Here is a 17478-nt window from a genome sequence, read left to right as displayed (position 1 = left end):
TTTTAGAAGACCTTTAGCCATAATTGACCTTATCTCTATTTAAATATAATATTCCGAAAATATACTTGACATTTATATTAACCCAGCAAAAAAAGAACATCCATAGAAGCTGAATTTACTTCATTTAAGTACTGAAAAAGACATGAAAAAGTGATGATTTTAAAACAGGCTTGTATAGGAGGGATGTTATTTTTTATTTAATTCCATATTCACTACATCTGAAGTCATTCTCAGGAAGTAATTTTTGAAAGTTAATAAGAAGTGAAATTGTAGTATTATAGAATGCAACTAGTTTAACATAAACAATATTAACATAAATAAATTGCGCGTAATTATTCTGTGGAAGTCAATAAACATCACTTCCACAGAAGGTAAACAAATTCACTTAGTGCTACTTTTGAAGTGGTGATAAATGTTATTCTTTTGGAAGTACTTTGTTTTATTTTTGCTGGGAATCTAATGATCAAAGTGCATATAAAATGTCACTATCCGAAATTTATTTTATCTGAATAACACAAAAGTTTAAGATATTTATCAAAATTTTATTAAAATACTTTAAACGCAATTTTGTCTAAAATTAATTATAAAAGTTGTCAACGCTAGCTGGAGGTTTTTTTTCGCTCAAACATGTTTAATTGTTGTCGGAGCATATATCTCATTTATAAAAAAAAATAAATTGTACATATTCATACCAAAACCATATATCAATCACATTTATGTTTTTGTTTTTAACGTCACACTTTCATTTTAGCCATAATTACAATCAAGTACTACATAGTACTGAACACTCCTGGTACATTATTATCAAAAAAAAAAAAAAAAAAAAATAATAAATAAATAATAAAAAATCACATAAGAAAAAAAAAACAAATTTGAAAAACTTGATCGGGCCATTAAAAGTTATACAACTTTTTAGGCTTTTATTTTGTTTAAGAAAGTTTAAAGAAAGAAATAAAAAATGAAAACAATTCAATGAAATTGTTTAATTTAACAACAAAATTCATATTCATACTCGAACAATTATTGTTTATACAATAAATGGCTGGATGATGACTGGTCGGTTGGTTGGTCGGTGTCTTGGATGAATGGATGATGTTGTGAAAAATATTGTTGCAATTAAGTGTAAATTGATGGAATGTCTAAATGAACAAGTTATGAGCATTGTTTTGTTGGACGTTCCTTTAGTAAATTTTTCTTTTCTTCTTTTTTTTTTTTGTCTTCATATATTGACCGCCTTTGTCTGAATACGGAAAGTGTACATTTTCAATTTTCTTCACTTTATTTGTCTGCATTTTTACTTTTGTGTTTGTTGCTTTTTGGAGAAAATAAAACCAAACCAAATGGTCAGTTAGCCAGTCTGTCAGTCAGTTAGTGGTTACAGAAGTTGGTTGAATGCTTTATGTGTTTCGCTTTTCTGTTTTTTTTAATATTTTCTTTTTTTTATTCATTTGCAGTTGATTTGTGTAGAGTCATACCTATAATTCTTGAAGTTTATTTATCTCAACTAACATATATGAATGTTTGTCTATATGTCAGTCTGTTTATTTGGTTGTCTGTTGGTTTACTTTACTTTCTACTTGTAAAGTACATACAAACATATTTCATTACGTACTACATACAAAAGCGTACTATTCTGTGGTTTTTAAGATGCTGTTTAGAGGTTTCACATTAAATGCAGAGAAAAAAACAAAATCAATTAAAACTGGTAAACAAAAATAAAAATAGAAAATATCGGTCAAGTCCAAATCACTGAAGCACTACATTTAACGAACTTTAATAAAAGAAGGTTTCATCTAATTTCATAGCAAATAGTTCGTTAATCATTCAGCATTTTTATATTGATATAGATATTACATTTCTTGCGAATCTGCAGCAATTCCTGTTTTAGGAAAGTAGAAGCTGATAACCGCATCGTGGGGCAGGGAAGACAGATCTTGTCAGTCTGTAGTTAATGCTAGATTCATTTTGGCAAATTAGTTTAAAGTTTGATAATATAGCCCATATCACTAATGGAAGTATATAATAGAGTAGGCGCTGGTGACTTAAACTTGGGTTGAAGTCAAAAAGTGTATAGACCCACTAACAATTCTAGGGTTTAACTGAAATATAATGGCAAAGGTAAGTTATCTTATATCAAGCTTCGAAATCAAAACCTAGAATAACGGTCGTGTATAAATGAGATGTTGAGCCATTCTATAAGAACTTTTTAAGGACGCAGAGATGCTGTAATAATAACGATGCTGTAGTATAGTAAAATACAGTGTGGACTATAGTCTAATAGGTAGTATAAACTATAGTATCATCAATGGTCTCAATAGGCTAGACTTTAGTTGTTACTATTGATTAATAGTCTGGGCTAAACTATTGTTTAAACTATAATCTTTATAATTACCTAGTGTGGACTATGGTAACGTCTATAGTTTGGACTATACGTTAGTCTATACTATTATCAAGTATAGACTACGGTTTATTCTAAATTCCGAAGAGACAGTGTGGACTATATTCTAATGGGTAGTCTAAACTATAGCACCATTATTGGTCTCTACTATAGTTGAATAGTCTAGACTTTAGTTTTTACTATTGAACAATAGTCTAAACAATAGTTTAATCTATAATCTTTATAATTGCCTAGTCTGGACTATGGTAACTTCTATAGTTTTCTTATTTAGTCTATACTATTATCAAGACTATATATTGGACTACGGTTTATTATAAAGTCTAAACTCTAATATCTAATCTAGACCATTAAACTTAACAATCTAGACTAAATTCTAGCCAAAACTCTAAAAGTTCAGCTTACTTTAGTCTAAAGAGTTCACTATCGACCAGTCCATAATCTTTTTTATATAGTCTAAATTATATTCCAGACAATAGTTTGGATTAAAGTCAATAGCCTAGAATATAGCATAGTTTATTTTGGAATGTAGTCTAGTCTAAGTTTGAAGTAACATAGTCAATAGGCTATTGACAAGACTATAATAACGACTATTAACCAGTCTATATTCTTGGCTTTAGATTCGAAATTAACGATTCTTTAATGAAAATAATATTATAATTAGATCTCACGACATATGACCCTAAAATTTGACAGTATATTAACGCGTCATAAGGTCAAATTGTTGCTTTAAAGGCATTCATGTCACAAATCTACCAACATCTTGACGACATAGACACCCGGGAATATAAAATCCAAAAAGAATGCACAATGAATCGCTTAAAGATTGTACATATTGCCCTTGGCCAGATATTCAATAAGCGCTACAAATGACAATTACTATATAAGCTGTTTTGATGCAGAATAAGTGGAACTTCTTTTACGTTCTTGCCCACTCTACACAATTGCTGATTTCTTTCAATAAGTTCTCATGATCTGAAAGGTATTAATAATATGTTTTACAGAAGGATTTATATTACATCAGATCCAATATATGTTATTTTCGGACCTGTTTGCAATACCTATACCAGAGTCTCTAGTAGGAATCGAATTCACGACAATCTTACTGATACACTATAACATTACCACCTAACCTAACGATGTACGAATAACGAAACCAAATATCTTATGGACCAAGGCACTAAGCATAGGCTTTAACTGTATTAGCTACATAACTTTATTAATTGAAGTAACAAATGTGTAATTTCTTAAAGAAGATCGAAACAAATATTAAACACAAATTTTTTAAAGATTTCTTTGAATTATATGTCTCACCGAGCTTTTTAATCAAATTTGTAACATTTTGCAAATAAAACCCGAAACCCTGAAAATGCAATTATCTAAAAATACTGCAAAATTTTATTTTTCTTTACTTCTCTCTATCTTTCTCAATTTCTTATAATAGTTGCGTTTTTTTTTGTGGTTCAAATAAAGATGGATGAATAAATTGTACGTAGACTAATAGACAGACAGACAAATAGTCAGTCAGTTTGTCCATATCTACATAAATATTTATGTATTTTATTTGCTTATAATAGAGTTGGAGATGAATGTGATGAAAATGAAGTGAAATTAATTTTATAAACATGCGATCTCTTTATTACCGGCTTTTTTCTTCTTTTCTTCTCCTGCATTTTTTCTCCATTTGCTTCCAACTAACTGATAGCACATGTCGTTAAGGTAGTGGTGGCTTGTTAGTCGGTTGGTTGTATGCCAAGCTTAATGATCTGCACTCCTTGTGTCTTAATGCATTTGCTGTCTAATAGAGAAATATAGACTGCCTTTTTGGGTCTTTTGGGTGTGAGCAGAGTACACTCGTTAAGTAAATCTTAGTAAAAAAACTAATCAAAAATCAAAGTTTGTTCTTTGAAAACTTCAAAGAAAATTTTTATGTATATCAATTGATTTCATGGCTGTATGATTGTTGAGAAAACTGAATAGCCTGTTCACTTTTCATTTGCCATAATCGATCAATTTGTATGTCACAAATACCCCCTTATTTACACAACCAGCCTGAGAATGTGGAACAATGTAAATTGTAAATGTAAAAAGAAAATCTAAAGATATACTCAATAAATAGACTCCATTTAGTCTTTTAGACTTGGTCGAACTCATTTGTCTGCTCTAAAATTGTACAACATTAAACACAAATACTTAAGAGAACTCATTTGAGTTTTCAAGCAGTTGTGAGCGTAAAAATATCTCTGATCAACGGGAAATTTCCTTTTATTTAGATCTATGTTGTTGTCTAAGCCTGTACAAAAAATTTAATTTTTGATTAAAGTTTCAGAGATTGTTCGGATTAATCCTCATAACTCTGTTATTTATAGACCGATTTTATTATGAAAAACTTCTTGAGAGTATATTTGACAGACTTGTTAAAGATTTGTTTTCTAAAGATATCTGGGTTCTACAAAAAAAATATTTTAACAAAAATACAGTTGACCGGACTCCACTATCTAAAAGGATTCGGAATATATGTACATACATTTATTGAATAAAAAGCTTTTAAGAGTGACATGAGTACTTGGGAAGAGAGCACAGGTTTGAGTGCCTCTGAAGATTCTGTGACTACGCATAACTTGATATTTACCCTGAGTCAATGTATCTATGTTCGCTAGACTCACCAGTCTAACTGGCGTTTCTTATGATGCTCTGAAGCTCGATGGCTTTAAATGTAGTGAATCAAACCAGAATAGGTAGTGAGCCACATAAAATGATCGAAGACTGAAATCTAAATGAAATAGACTGGTGAAATAAAAGCGCACTTTTTTGTATCTTAGAGTAATTGATTGATATCATTAAATAGCTTTTCATCAGCACCTGAAGTACAAGTGGATAACATAAACCGTAGTTAACCTGAGTGTAAAATTGCTACTGATAGATGGCTACTTTTCGAAAGATCATGCGCAAGTTTACGATCTCGTTGGTAGTAAGGGTGACAAACGTCTCGATATTTGTTTTAGATAATATTCTGAAGACTTTGAGATTTTTTCTATCGATTTATACATGTTTTTTCAACTATAATTTGAAGGCGGATTTTAATTGAATTATATGCACAAAAGGTTACATAGTTAAAGAAGTTACTTTCACAGTACTGGGTCTTGTCGGCAGCTAAACTCTACAGGGATTAATGATTACATTTGTATTGTTTGTTTTTTTTTTTTTTTTGATAAAATTAGCAGGGTTGGGGGGTAATGACTACATTTTCATTACAATAACATTTGAAGTAATTGTAATTGAAGCTTTATAAATTACAATTACTCGTAATTGAAGTTTTGACAATTACATGTAATTGTAATTGACCATTGTAATAAGCAAAACTTGCTTACTTTAATTCTATTTGAAAAATTTCTATTTACTTACTTAAAATTGTTAACTTGTTCAATTATAATTACTTGTAATTAGTAATTTGTTCAATTATAATTACATGTAATTATTAATTATTAATATCTACATTAACAATATAATTGTATTTGGTAAACTTTTGTCATACATATACTTGCATATTTTATTAGATTATCGTTCGAGTATTGCCGATTTGTTATTTAAATAGTTAGTTTGAATATTCTTCCATGGGGACCAAAAAAATATACTTGATAATGACTTGTAGTTGTAATCATCTATTAATATGCTTTTCAATGATTACTATATATCTTCCTGATTACACAGAAGTAGTTTAGTAATGTCTTATTAATAATGTGTTGTAAAAATACTTCATAATTCATTAGTCAATTTCTCCGTAAAGTTATATCAGCTATATACGTTATTACACACGATTTACATTAAAGGATTTTTCCATATATTTATAATTGATTGTGGTAAGTACTAGTCTCCAAGCTAGCATTTTTTGAAATTCGAGTCATTTATGACTCTTCTGCACAATTGAAATAAATAAGCTCATTTTCTGATCGTTAATGATACCTTCGTCGGGAGAAAATGGTACCCTACCGGCGACTCTTCTTAACTAGTTTTTTAATATTTTTTGAGTCATTAATGAGCCGTTTTGAGTTATTTTCGATTCATATTATAGTCATTTTCAGACTTTTCTGAGTAATTTTTAAGGTTGTTACAAACAAATACAATAGAAAACAGTTTCTGATCTTTCGACAACGCGAAGTATAACTACTATATATAAACAATCATGTTTCTGAAAAGACCTATTTGTGATTGATGTAAATTTTGTTATAATTTTTTAAAGAGTCAAAAAAGACTCAGTTTACTTATTAATCATCTAATAATTTTCAAAATGCTAACTGCGCTCCAATGACATTACCGTGTTGATGACTTAATGACTTCAAATGTTATTGTGTAAGTAAAATTTAGCATTTTATAGTTTTTGTTCGGAAAAGTATAGAATAACTAGGTATTAAATCATTATATCTAAACGTATTGTTGGAAAACGTAGCAAATATTTTAGGACAAAAATTACTTTAAGTCAAAAAAGCTTTCTTGGTTTCAGTATAAAAACTCTTTGCCAATTAATCAAAAATGTTTCTCACCATAATTACTTTTCTCCAAAGCACTAGTATTTTGCTAATATTCTAACCTCAATTGTAATTTAAAACAATTTTTCTTAATATCTTTAAGATAGTGTTTACGATACAGTATCTCCAGACAATGATGGATTTTCCATTATGTATATTTTTCTTTCTTTTTATACCCTACTTTAGTAGGCAGGGTGTGTTGGGTTTGTGCTGATGTTTGTAACATACAACAAAATTTTGGCAAAACCCACCATAAAGTATACCAATGGGCTTAGAATCTGAGTCGATTAAGCTATGTCCGTCTGGCTGGCTGGCAGTCCATGTAAATCTTGTGTGCAAGGCAATTTGTTTGCAATTTTCAAGATAATTGGGTGAAATTTGGCACACACTCTTTTTTCGACCTAAGGACAAAAATGGATAAAATCGGTCCATTATTTCGCCTAGCTCCCATACAACCGAACCCCTCGAATACGGCCTTTGGGCTCATAACTAAGTTAAATGTTTTATTATGTCAACAAAAGTCGAAAAAAATTAGTTCTATAGAACTTTTAATGACATTACCGATTTTTGTAATGATCGGGCCTCATTTGACCCTAGCCCCTATACAAACTCCCTTCAGAAAATGACATGAAAATCAAATGCTTTATTTTTTAAATAATTCCTATATTTAACATACTGACTGGTGTAGGGTGTCATATAGTCGGCTATGCCCTATTGTACATTCGTACATATTATACCCTACACCACTTTAGTGGGGAGCGTATATTGATTTTGTACTGATATTTGTAACGCACAGAATCATTTTCTGAGTCGATTTAGCAATGTCTGACCGTCCGTCCATGTAAACCTTTTAATCAGACTACAAGTCGCGAAGCCTATTAAAAATGGTAAAGATCGGTGTAATCAAACTACAGGTCGCAATTTGGCTGATAATTTAATGAGATTTGGCACATGATCTTGTATGGTACTGTAGACGAAGCCTATTAAAAATAGTTAACATTGGACCATTATTTCATCTAGGCTCCATAAAACCTAACCTGTCAAATATGGCTTTTAAGTTCATAATTATGTTTAATATACTCGTATCTCGACAAAAAGCTGCAAAACCAAGTTCTATACTAGCCTTATGGCCTTGATGAACTTTATAATTATAGGGCCTAATTTAATCCTAGCCCCTAAAGGTCCCATTAAAATTTTACTTAAATATCCACACTTTTATTAAACAATAAATGGCCTAAGTATGTATATCTGAGGCAAGTTACAATTCAACTTAAATGCTTTATTATGAAAGCTAAATAGCATTTAATACATATACAGGTGTAGGGTATTGTATGGTCGGCCACGCCCGATTATAACTTTTTACTTTTTTTTTGTATAAAATTTCCCAAACAAAAGTGAGTCATACGTAAATTTTATACTGAAAAAGTAACTAAATTAAATAAAATCTATGAATAGTTTTGCAATTTAATGTGGATGTGTGTGTATTCATAAGTAATTGTATCTGGTATCTGGGAGATTGTTAATGCTGTTTGTAAACGCAGTTGGTATTGTACTAGTTGTTGTTGTTGTTATTATTGTTTATGTTTTTTTTTAACTTTATTATGTTTTTGATATTTTAATAAACCTGTTGTTTGGTAATTCTATATTTAGAAACGAAAAGGAACTTATATGTAAAATGAATTAAATTGAATTGTATTTAAATTTTATTATTTTTTTTGGTTTTTGATTAAATTTATAAGAAATTCCACTCCTTATCGCGCAACCGTTAGTAATAGGTAGAGAGAGGTGTGTCCACTTAAATAAAGAATGTCAAATATTTCTCATACATTAAAAAAGGAAATTAAATTATAAAATATTTATAAAAAAACAAAAAAAAAAAAAAAAATAAAAATAAAAAACTTAACCGATCTGTTAAGAACTAAAACAAATAAACTAAACAAATATCTAAATAGTGAAAAGAGAAAGCTGATAAGTTCCCCAATTTAAAATCAAAAAGGTCATTAATCTATAAAAATGTTTAGAAAAACCGCCAACATTCTTTTTAAAGTTTTCAAGCTGTAAAAATCGTTTGCCAATTTGAAATTATTCACTGTCATCTCTTTTTCTATTTGAAACTCCATTTTGGTGTGAATAAACTGAATTTGTTATATATGGCTGCCTCAATATATAATTGGAAATAGTGTTTTTTTTTTGTTATCACTTTCAAATCTTTTATACCATTTTTGTCAAAAAATCAAAAGTTGTTCGCTTTCAATGACCGTAAAAGATGATTTATATGACGTAATTATTTAAAAATTTTCAACAGTAGTCTCTCTTTCGTAAATGAACAATGTAAACATTGGATTATGATAATTTTTAGACAAATAACTATGGTTTGTTATATTGAAATACATTTTTCAATAAATCTTTACTTTTTGAATGTTTGGTAGTTATTGTGAGTTCTAATACCATTTTGAAAACAAAATCGTATTACGCCATAAACAACAAAGTTTGTCTCTAGTATACTGATAGGTATTTAGATACTTCTCCAGTTTAGGGAACTTTTTCTATACGTTATGTATAAGACATGTAAAATTCCGTATTGTCCCAGCAAAATCTTTAATCAAAAAAGTTGGCGTTCCCACGACAATCGGATCTCCGCTCTGGAACGACTCGATTCTCAATCAGCCAAAGATTGTCAAATCAGCAACAGCTTGATCAAATGGAAGTTTTTTCCCCAGGGAAGAACATTCAGTTACAGCCAACCTGTTACAACAATAAGCAAAAAAGTAAGTACTTACTTACTTTTTGGGTTCGACGGTGATCAAAAACAAAAAAATAATAAATAGATAAAAAATATTTACAAATGTTAAAAACATTCACTTGAAGTTGTGATAAATGTTATTCTTTTGGAAGTACTTCGTTTTATTTTTGCTGGGTAGCTTTACATGATTTTCTATGTTTCTAAGTCCATTTACAAGTAATCATATCATGCTGGTTTATAAATTGTTTCTATTAAAAAAATTAAAAATTATATAATTGATAACGAACACTTATTACCAAGTAATGTATGAAATAACTACATTACCTGGAATACTCATCACTAAAATTTAAAAAAAAAATCCTTTGAATGTACTTTTTGACATCAAAAGGTAGTACAGTACCCTAAAACATAGAACAGTAAGTTCACGGGTACATAGAATAGTCAATAAACTAGTTCATGGACTAGGTTTACTAATCGAAAAGGTGATGTGCATAAGTACCGTGATACCCCCGAGTCTTATTTGATACTTTCAGGGCCACAATCTCAATATTCGATTATCGTTTAACCTGTAGTAAATCTTTTTGTACTTTCAATACATTTCGTTTAAAAATTAAAAGAGATTTAAAATATGGGGATAAAGGTTTCTTTAAAATTTAAAATAATTTTTCAATTTTTTTTTGGGACGTATTCTTTAATAGCTGTTTCTCTTCAATACTAACACACAAAATGTTAAAATAGTTGAAACCCGGAGACTAAGTTAAACGCTTCTATAAGATTAATCAGCGCTGAGTTAGAATATTACTTCATATTTTCTCCATCACATCTGGAATCCGAGATATTATGTCCTGAGTTTTGAGAAGACGCAATTTTTGTTTCTTTTCGGGATTGAGAGAGAATCCCATAAGACCACTTGGAATAATGAAACAGTGGATAGAACAACGAAAATCCTATGGGGTAACCCTGATGAGAGCAAGACGAAAAATCTCCTCAAAATGAGCAAGTCTAAAGTTAGTATGATAGTACGTATTCTGAGTGGACACACAAGATTACGAGCACATTAATGCAAAATTGGACGTGCGGATTCAGACGTATGTTGAGCATGTGGAGGGGACAGTGGAACTATGGAGCACTTTCTTTGCCACTGCCAGGAATTCGTCGATGTTAGATCATAGTATCTTGGAAGTGATGTTATTCCGGAAATAACATTCCTGACTAACACTGATTGGAAGATTCTTAGGAACTACGTTCAGGAATCTGAGTTTCTGAACACTGAAAAATAATTCATAAAGTTCCTTTTTTTCATAATAAGGAGCGCTCAACAGGCTCGATTGTGACTTAGGTGTATTTCTTCAGATTTGATGTAGTACTCATCATTCTATCAACCTAACCTATATTTTTTGATACTGAAACAAAATCAATTTTTCCATCCCTGATGCAGGGCCTAAATAATAAGCCATAAGGCAAAAAGTTAAATCTAAGACCTTATTGGATTGTAAGTAAGCTCTAACCGAAAATACTCCAGCATATGGATACCACGGCACTCGGGAGTAGTCAGCAAAGAAAGAGTGAATGTAATAGCTTAAAAGGAAGGAAGTTCTAGTAAGTTAACCTGACGAATGCAAAACCATTTGACGTAACGATGACAGAATAAAAAATATGATTGACAGAAATTCCTAATACTTTTTAGAGTTTTTACTCAATTTAGTTTTTGTACCCATCATCACAAAAGATATATTAAATTTGTCATTCCGTTTGTGTCACATCGAAATAATGATCATATGTCTACAAAAGTATTTATATTCTGGGTAATTTTTAAATTCTAAGACGGTCTAGCCATGTCTGTCCATCCGTCCGTCTGTCTTACTGTTGAAAGCACAATAGGCAATATCGATTCACGTTTTCGTATAACACCATACAAGTGGCCGTCCAAAAAACAGATCTTGCAGTATAACTATTTTAGAAGTTCAAGTATAGTGATGAAATAAGACATAGTCAAATATTAAACGAACCAAAATCTTTTTTTTATGATGGTCGGACTTTAATTGACCCTACCCCCATATTGAGCCCTCTTCAGAAATTGACTTAAGCGCATATTACTCATTTCAAAATACGATTACAGCGATTAAACTCAAAACTGACATATACAAATCTCTCTACTAAATATTGTGAGGATGGATCCATAATTGCTCCCCTTTAGAAAATTACTATATTACTATAATTGGCGTAAAACTATAGGTACAGCGTAAAAATTGAACTACAGCAGTGAAAAAAATTAAATGCGAGAAGTGAAGATTAAACAAATAGCAATAATTGAGAAAGATCTATTTATGAAGGGACACACTTTTTATATACACCACTTTAGTGGGGAGGGTATATTGGGTTTGTGATGATGTTTGTAACATACAAAAATATTCGTCCTATACCCACCTTAAAGTATACCAATCGGTATAGAATAATTTTCTGAGTCGATTAAGCTATGTCCGTCCGTCCGTCTAGCTGGCTGGATGTCCATGTAAACATTGTGCGCTAGGTACAGGCCGCAATTTTCAAGATAATTAGAAGAAATTTGGCACACAAGCTTCTCTTGGCCTATTGAAAATGGTTAAAATCGGTCCATTATTTCGACTAGCCCCCATACAACCGGTCCCCCCAAATAGAGCCTTTTGGCTTATAATTAATTTAAATGATTAATTATGTTAACAAAAGTCGACAAAACTTAGTTTTATAGAACTTTAAATGACACTACCGATTTCTGTAATGATCGGGCTTCATTTGACCCTATCCCCCATACAAACTCCCCTTCAGAAAATGACTTAAAGGTCAAAATTCACTTACAAAAACTAATAACACTTTTAAATTCTACATAAATAATATTGAACAAGACTTAACTCCCCCTATCAACATTTTTAAGGATAGGGCCGTATTTTGCCCTACTCCCCTTTGAGCCCTCCTAAAAAAATCTCTTTTTTTGCCAAAAAAATAAAAATATTCCGAAATAAAGTTAAAAAAAACAAACCAAATGCATTTTTTAAATAATTCCTATTTTTAACATACATACTGACTGGTGTAGGGTATCATATAGTCGGCTACGCCCGACTATACATTCATACTTGTTCTGACATAGTTTAGTAAAATTTTTATGAAAATGCAACATAAGAAGTCTATGTTAATGACCAAAGTTTAACAAAAGTTTTCACGACAAAAAAGGGTCATGATTTTTAAAGAAATTAACAGATTTTCACATGGGATTTCAATATACAAACATATTTTATTTATTGTGCAAATACAAGAGAAAGGTGTGAAATCTTTGAAATACAAAATGTTAAAAGAAATATGTTTGCAATTTGTTATACATGAAGAATATATGTACATACCCAGCAAAAACTTACTGTGGAATGAGTAAGGAGTTAAAAAGCTAAAAACATCGCTTTTAACTTATTATTCATAAGTAGTTTTATTCGAGGCAAGTAATGACATTGGTGGCAAGTACTTACCTTATTTATTTAGAAATCTACTTAAAAAAGTACTTGCAAATAAGTGGCAAAAAAGTTGTCTTGTTTTACACAAAACACAAACCTGGGCTTCTTGTTCATTACTTCGTGTTCCTACTCACAATACCACTGGTTTTCACAAAAATTATTTTCGCTCTGTGCGTGTGAAAAACAGTCACTAGCGCTCATTTCAAAAAAATTTCTGCAAATAGAACGACCAAACTAAAAATAAAGTACTTACTTATCTGATTATATGTAAGTCATTATAAGAATACTGAAAAGTAATGCAGACGCAAAGAAAAGTCATTGACAAGTTATTATGTAAGTATTATAAACCATAACTAAATTTTTGCTGGGTAAATACATACAATGATGAAGCTATACAAACGTCAAGTTTATGTCTAACTGCTTAATGAAATGGGCAGCAATGAAAATTTGTTATAGAAATGTTAAAAAAATAAATGTGAAAGTACTCTAGACATTAAATGATCTGTTTTTGTTTTGTTTTTGCAAATTACTTTCCATAATTGTTATTAAGTTGTTGGTAATGACTTTGGGTTTGTCATACACTTTGAGTTTAGGAGATATCCTGCAATTAATACTAACCATATAAAGTACATATGAATGTAGTTATCTTTAAATGGTTTGATTTTAAATTCGATTGCATTTTACTTTCATTTAAAACTCAAGGTTGTTTAAAATAAAAAACAAATTAATTGAAATTTGACTAAAAATAGTAAAGTAAGATCAGCTTTTAAAAGTCTGTTTGATAGCTGACGCTCTTTGCTATTTCAATATTCTTTGGCTCTGCATTTAAGTTTATCAGTTTTTTTGCTATATCATTTTAAATACAATTTCTATTTTAAAATTATTTATTAAAATTATAAATTTAACAGTAAAAAAGAAACAATAACTTGGAAAATATTTATAAAATATAAATTAAAATATGTACATGAGTTCAGCTGAGAGCCACTGTAAGAGTAGCTGAACAAATTAAAGCAAAAATGCAAGTTTTACTTTCTTGCATTTCTTTTTAACAAAATCCATTAAATATTATATCCCAGCTAACATTTGGATTATTAAATCAATAAGTTGCGCTATTTAAAAATGATGCTGTTTTATGACAAAAAACAATAACAAAATGAATTGTCATCATAATTTGATCACCCTGGTGTTTAAAATATGATTGTTTTCAAATTTATTTTGAGATCACAGATTGGGTGACTACTAAGTTTGGCGATTAGTAGAGAGCTTAAAAAATAATTCAAATTATTGGTTAAAGTGTGATTTAATTCAAAAACCATAATAAAATATACATCAGTTATAAAAAGATCATCCATATGTTTGATATATGATTGTCTATACATTTATTTTTCAAAAGGACTAGTATTTCGACTCACAAATAACTCGATAAGATACTGATCATAAGTGCGGGTTTTGCGGGTAGGATACCACTTTATCCTGACGAATATGTCATTTATGATCAGCAAATAAGACCATATGTGTTCATTTTAATCTTGAATAAATGTGACCAAAATTTAAAAAAATTATAACTGATCTATTTGTCTATGCAAATCTATTAGTCTGCCCCTAGACTAAAACATTTTGAAATAAAACGACCAAAAATCTTTTAGAAATAACACTTTTATAACAAGAACATTTACTGAAAGATATGAATAAAATCGAATTGTAAGTGAACGTCGATATCTTATGAAGGAAATGAAGGTCGCGATAGGTAATTCTTATCGGTCGCGTAGTGGGATGCCGGGTGAGTGATATTTATGATCATGGGAATGAGTGAATTTCTATTGACTTTACACCAGTGATTGCTTTTCCTTGTCTGGATGTTCATTAGGATTGATCCTATGCTGCCTGTCATTCCGCAACTGGACTACTATGTCATGAGATTAGATAGCTTGAGTACTTCAACAAAGTACTTAAACATGGACCGGCACATCCATGTACAAAAATTTCCACCTGAGTTCTTAATTGAAAGATTCAGGGGCGATGGTAGACCGTTGTCAAGTCTACCCAGTAGATGAAAAAAACCACCGTGAAGTAAAGCCGTCAAGGCAGGTGTTCATTTAAGCACCAACCGAGGTAAGGTTAACATCATATAAGCATTCAGACGTACAGAGAGCTGTAGAGAGAACAGTGAAACTGTGAAGCTGAGTTTCTCAATATTAGATGATAATACATTCAATAAATACTAGAAAAAGTTATTGTTTTACCAATAAACATTTTTATGATAGTCCCGACTGTGGCCTAGATGTGTTTCTTTAGATTTGATGTATATACATCCTCCTATCAACCTAAACTATATCTGCTTTTTTTCGAATTTTTGGAAATTCAAAAAATCGTTGGCAAATGTTTGTTACGGCTCCAGTATTTTAAAATATCAACATTGGTTTGTTTTATAACCCACACCACTATAGGGAGAACTTTTGGGAACTTTTTCGAGAATTCGAAAATAATTTTCTTCCTATATATTTTAATATTCAAACTTACAGTTCGATTAGATTAAGCAGAAAATAATACAAATTTTTTCATTGTTAGAGTGGTATTTAGCTGAATAGAAAAAACAATAATTTAAAATAGATTTTTATGTCACCATCATCATTAAAAACTAACAATAACTAAACTATTGTTTGTTGTAGGACAAATTTATATAAATGTGAATGAATTGTTTCATTGACCGAAAATTCGATTATATTTTCTGACTTTGATAAAAATGGAAAAATTAAAAAAAAAAAATAAAAATAATCTCATAGAAATTAAAACTAGTTTTATAACAAAATACAAAGTAGTAGTTTTCAATTTTTAAAAAAAGTGTGAATCATTAGTTTAAATTAAAATAAAAATTTGTAAAAATAAGTAATAATTAAAAATGATTAATTGTGATAAATAAGCGCAATGATCTATACTTAAATCTTAACATAATATAATAAATTAAAAAAACATGACAAATCAAAGAAAAGACTTAAAGATGGTTAATGGCCCATCAAAAAAAAAAAAAAAAAAAAAACAATTCTAAGAAAGAAATATTTATTTATAATAATTTTCTTTTGCAAAAACATTTATTATTTTATCTTTCAACATTATTTTTAAATCCTATTTTCTTTTCATTTTAGATCACTAGAACACGTTCTTAGAAGTTTAAAGAACATTAGTAATAGAAACATCATTATCACTGTAAAATGGGTACAAAAATCGAATATGTCGATACAACACATCTGTATGCCACCAAATATATACGCAACTCCAAAGCGATTGCGGTACTCTGGGCCATATTTACAATTTGTTATGCCATCATTGGAATTGTGGCATTTGTGACACCAGGTAATTAAATGAGAACATTTTAATGTTGTTAAAAATTTATTTTTGAACTTAATCTGAGTTATTTGGTTAACATTACTAAACACCTGTTGACACAAATAAAAACAAATGAAGTAACTTTAAATATTTTATTTAAATAATAACAAAAAACAATTTTGTTTGGACATATTTTTATAGATAAAAAAATGTTTTGCAATTGAAATAAAATTTGTCACGTTTTAAATAGATTCAAATTTTTTCACGAAACCTTTATTATCTTTATAAAAATTATTTTGAAAAAATGTTAAACAGATGATATCATTGTTTGTTAATTAAATCAGAGGATAAAATTTTTGAAATTATTAAAACTAATTGCATTGAAGAAATATTGACATAAATATACAAATCTTTGTCTCAAATCAAATTCATTTTTCGTTTGGGAAAGACATGTCGACATTTTATCACAAGTCCTATGTGTACTTACATTGAACTCAGTAGTATAGTCTATAGTATTGTATATAGTATAGTCAATATTATAGTCTATAGTATAGTCTATAGTACAGTCTAAAGTATAGTCTATAGTCTAACCTATAGTCTAGCCTATAGTCTAGTCCAAATCCGAAGAAATACAACTAGGCCTCTATTGGGCCTGTTGTGCGCTCCTTAACCAGTGCCACGGGTGGGAATCGAACAAAAAACCTCCGGTCTACTAGACTAGAACACTAACCACTAACCTACCAGAGGCCACATAGTCTAGTCTATAATCTAGTCTATAGTCTATTCAATAATTTAGTCTATAATCTAGTCTATAGTCTAGTCTACAGTCTAGTCTATAATCTAGTCTATAGTCTAGTCTATAGTCTAGTCTATAGTCTAGTCTATAGTCTAGTCTATAGTCTAGTCTATAGTCTAGTCTATAGTCTAGTCTATAGTCTAGTCTATAGTCTAGTCTATAGTCTAGTCTATAGTCTAGTCTATAGTCTAGTCTATAGTCTAGTCTATAGTCTA

At 29.9% G+C, this 17478-nt stretch overlaps 1 protein-coding gene across 1 annotated transcript in view; it reads left to right on the top strand.

Moving 5' to 3' along the window:
• Positions 1-17478, top strand: part of LOC111689876 (LHFPL tetraspan subfamily member 3 protein) — a 30185-nt gene that overhangs the window by 9516 nt on the left and 3191 nt on the right. The window contains exon 2 of the mRNA XM_046952154.1: positions 16287-16494. Coding sequence (XP_046808110.1) covers positions 16353-16494 — 142 coding nt within the window. The 5' untranslated portion in view covers positions 16287-16352. The remainder of the gene's footprint in view (positions 1-16286; positions 16495-17478) is intronic.

Source organism: Lucilia cuprina, chromosome 5, assembly GCF_022045245.1.
Source record: "Lucilia cuprina isolate Lc7/37 chromosome 5, ASM2204524v1, whole genome shotgun sequence".
Lineage (NCBI taxonomy): Eukaryota > Metazoa > Arthropoda > Insecta > Diptera > Calliphoridae > Lucilia > Lucilia cuprina.
The sequence above is the reverse complement of the archived record's forward strand: the minus strand, read 5'-3'. Positions and strand labels throughout refer to the sequence as shown.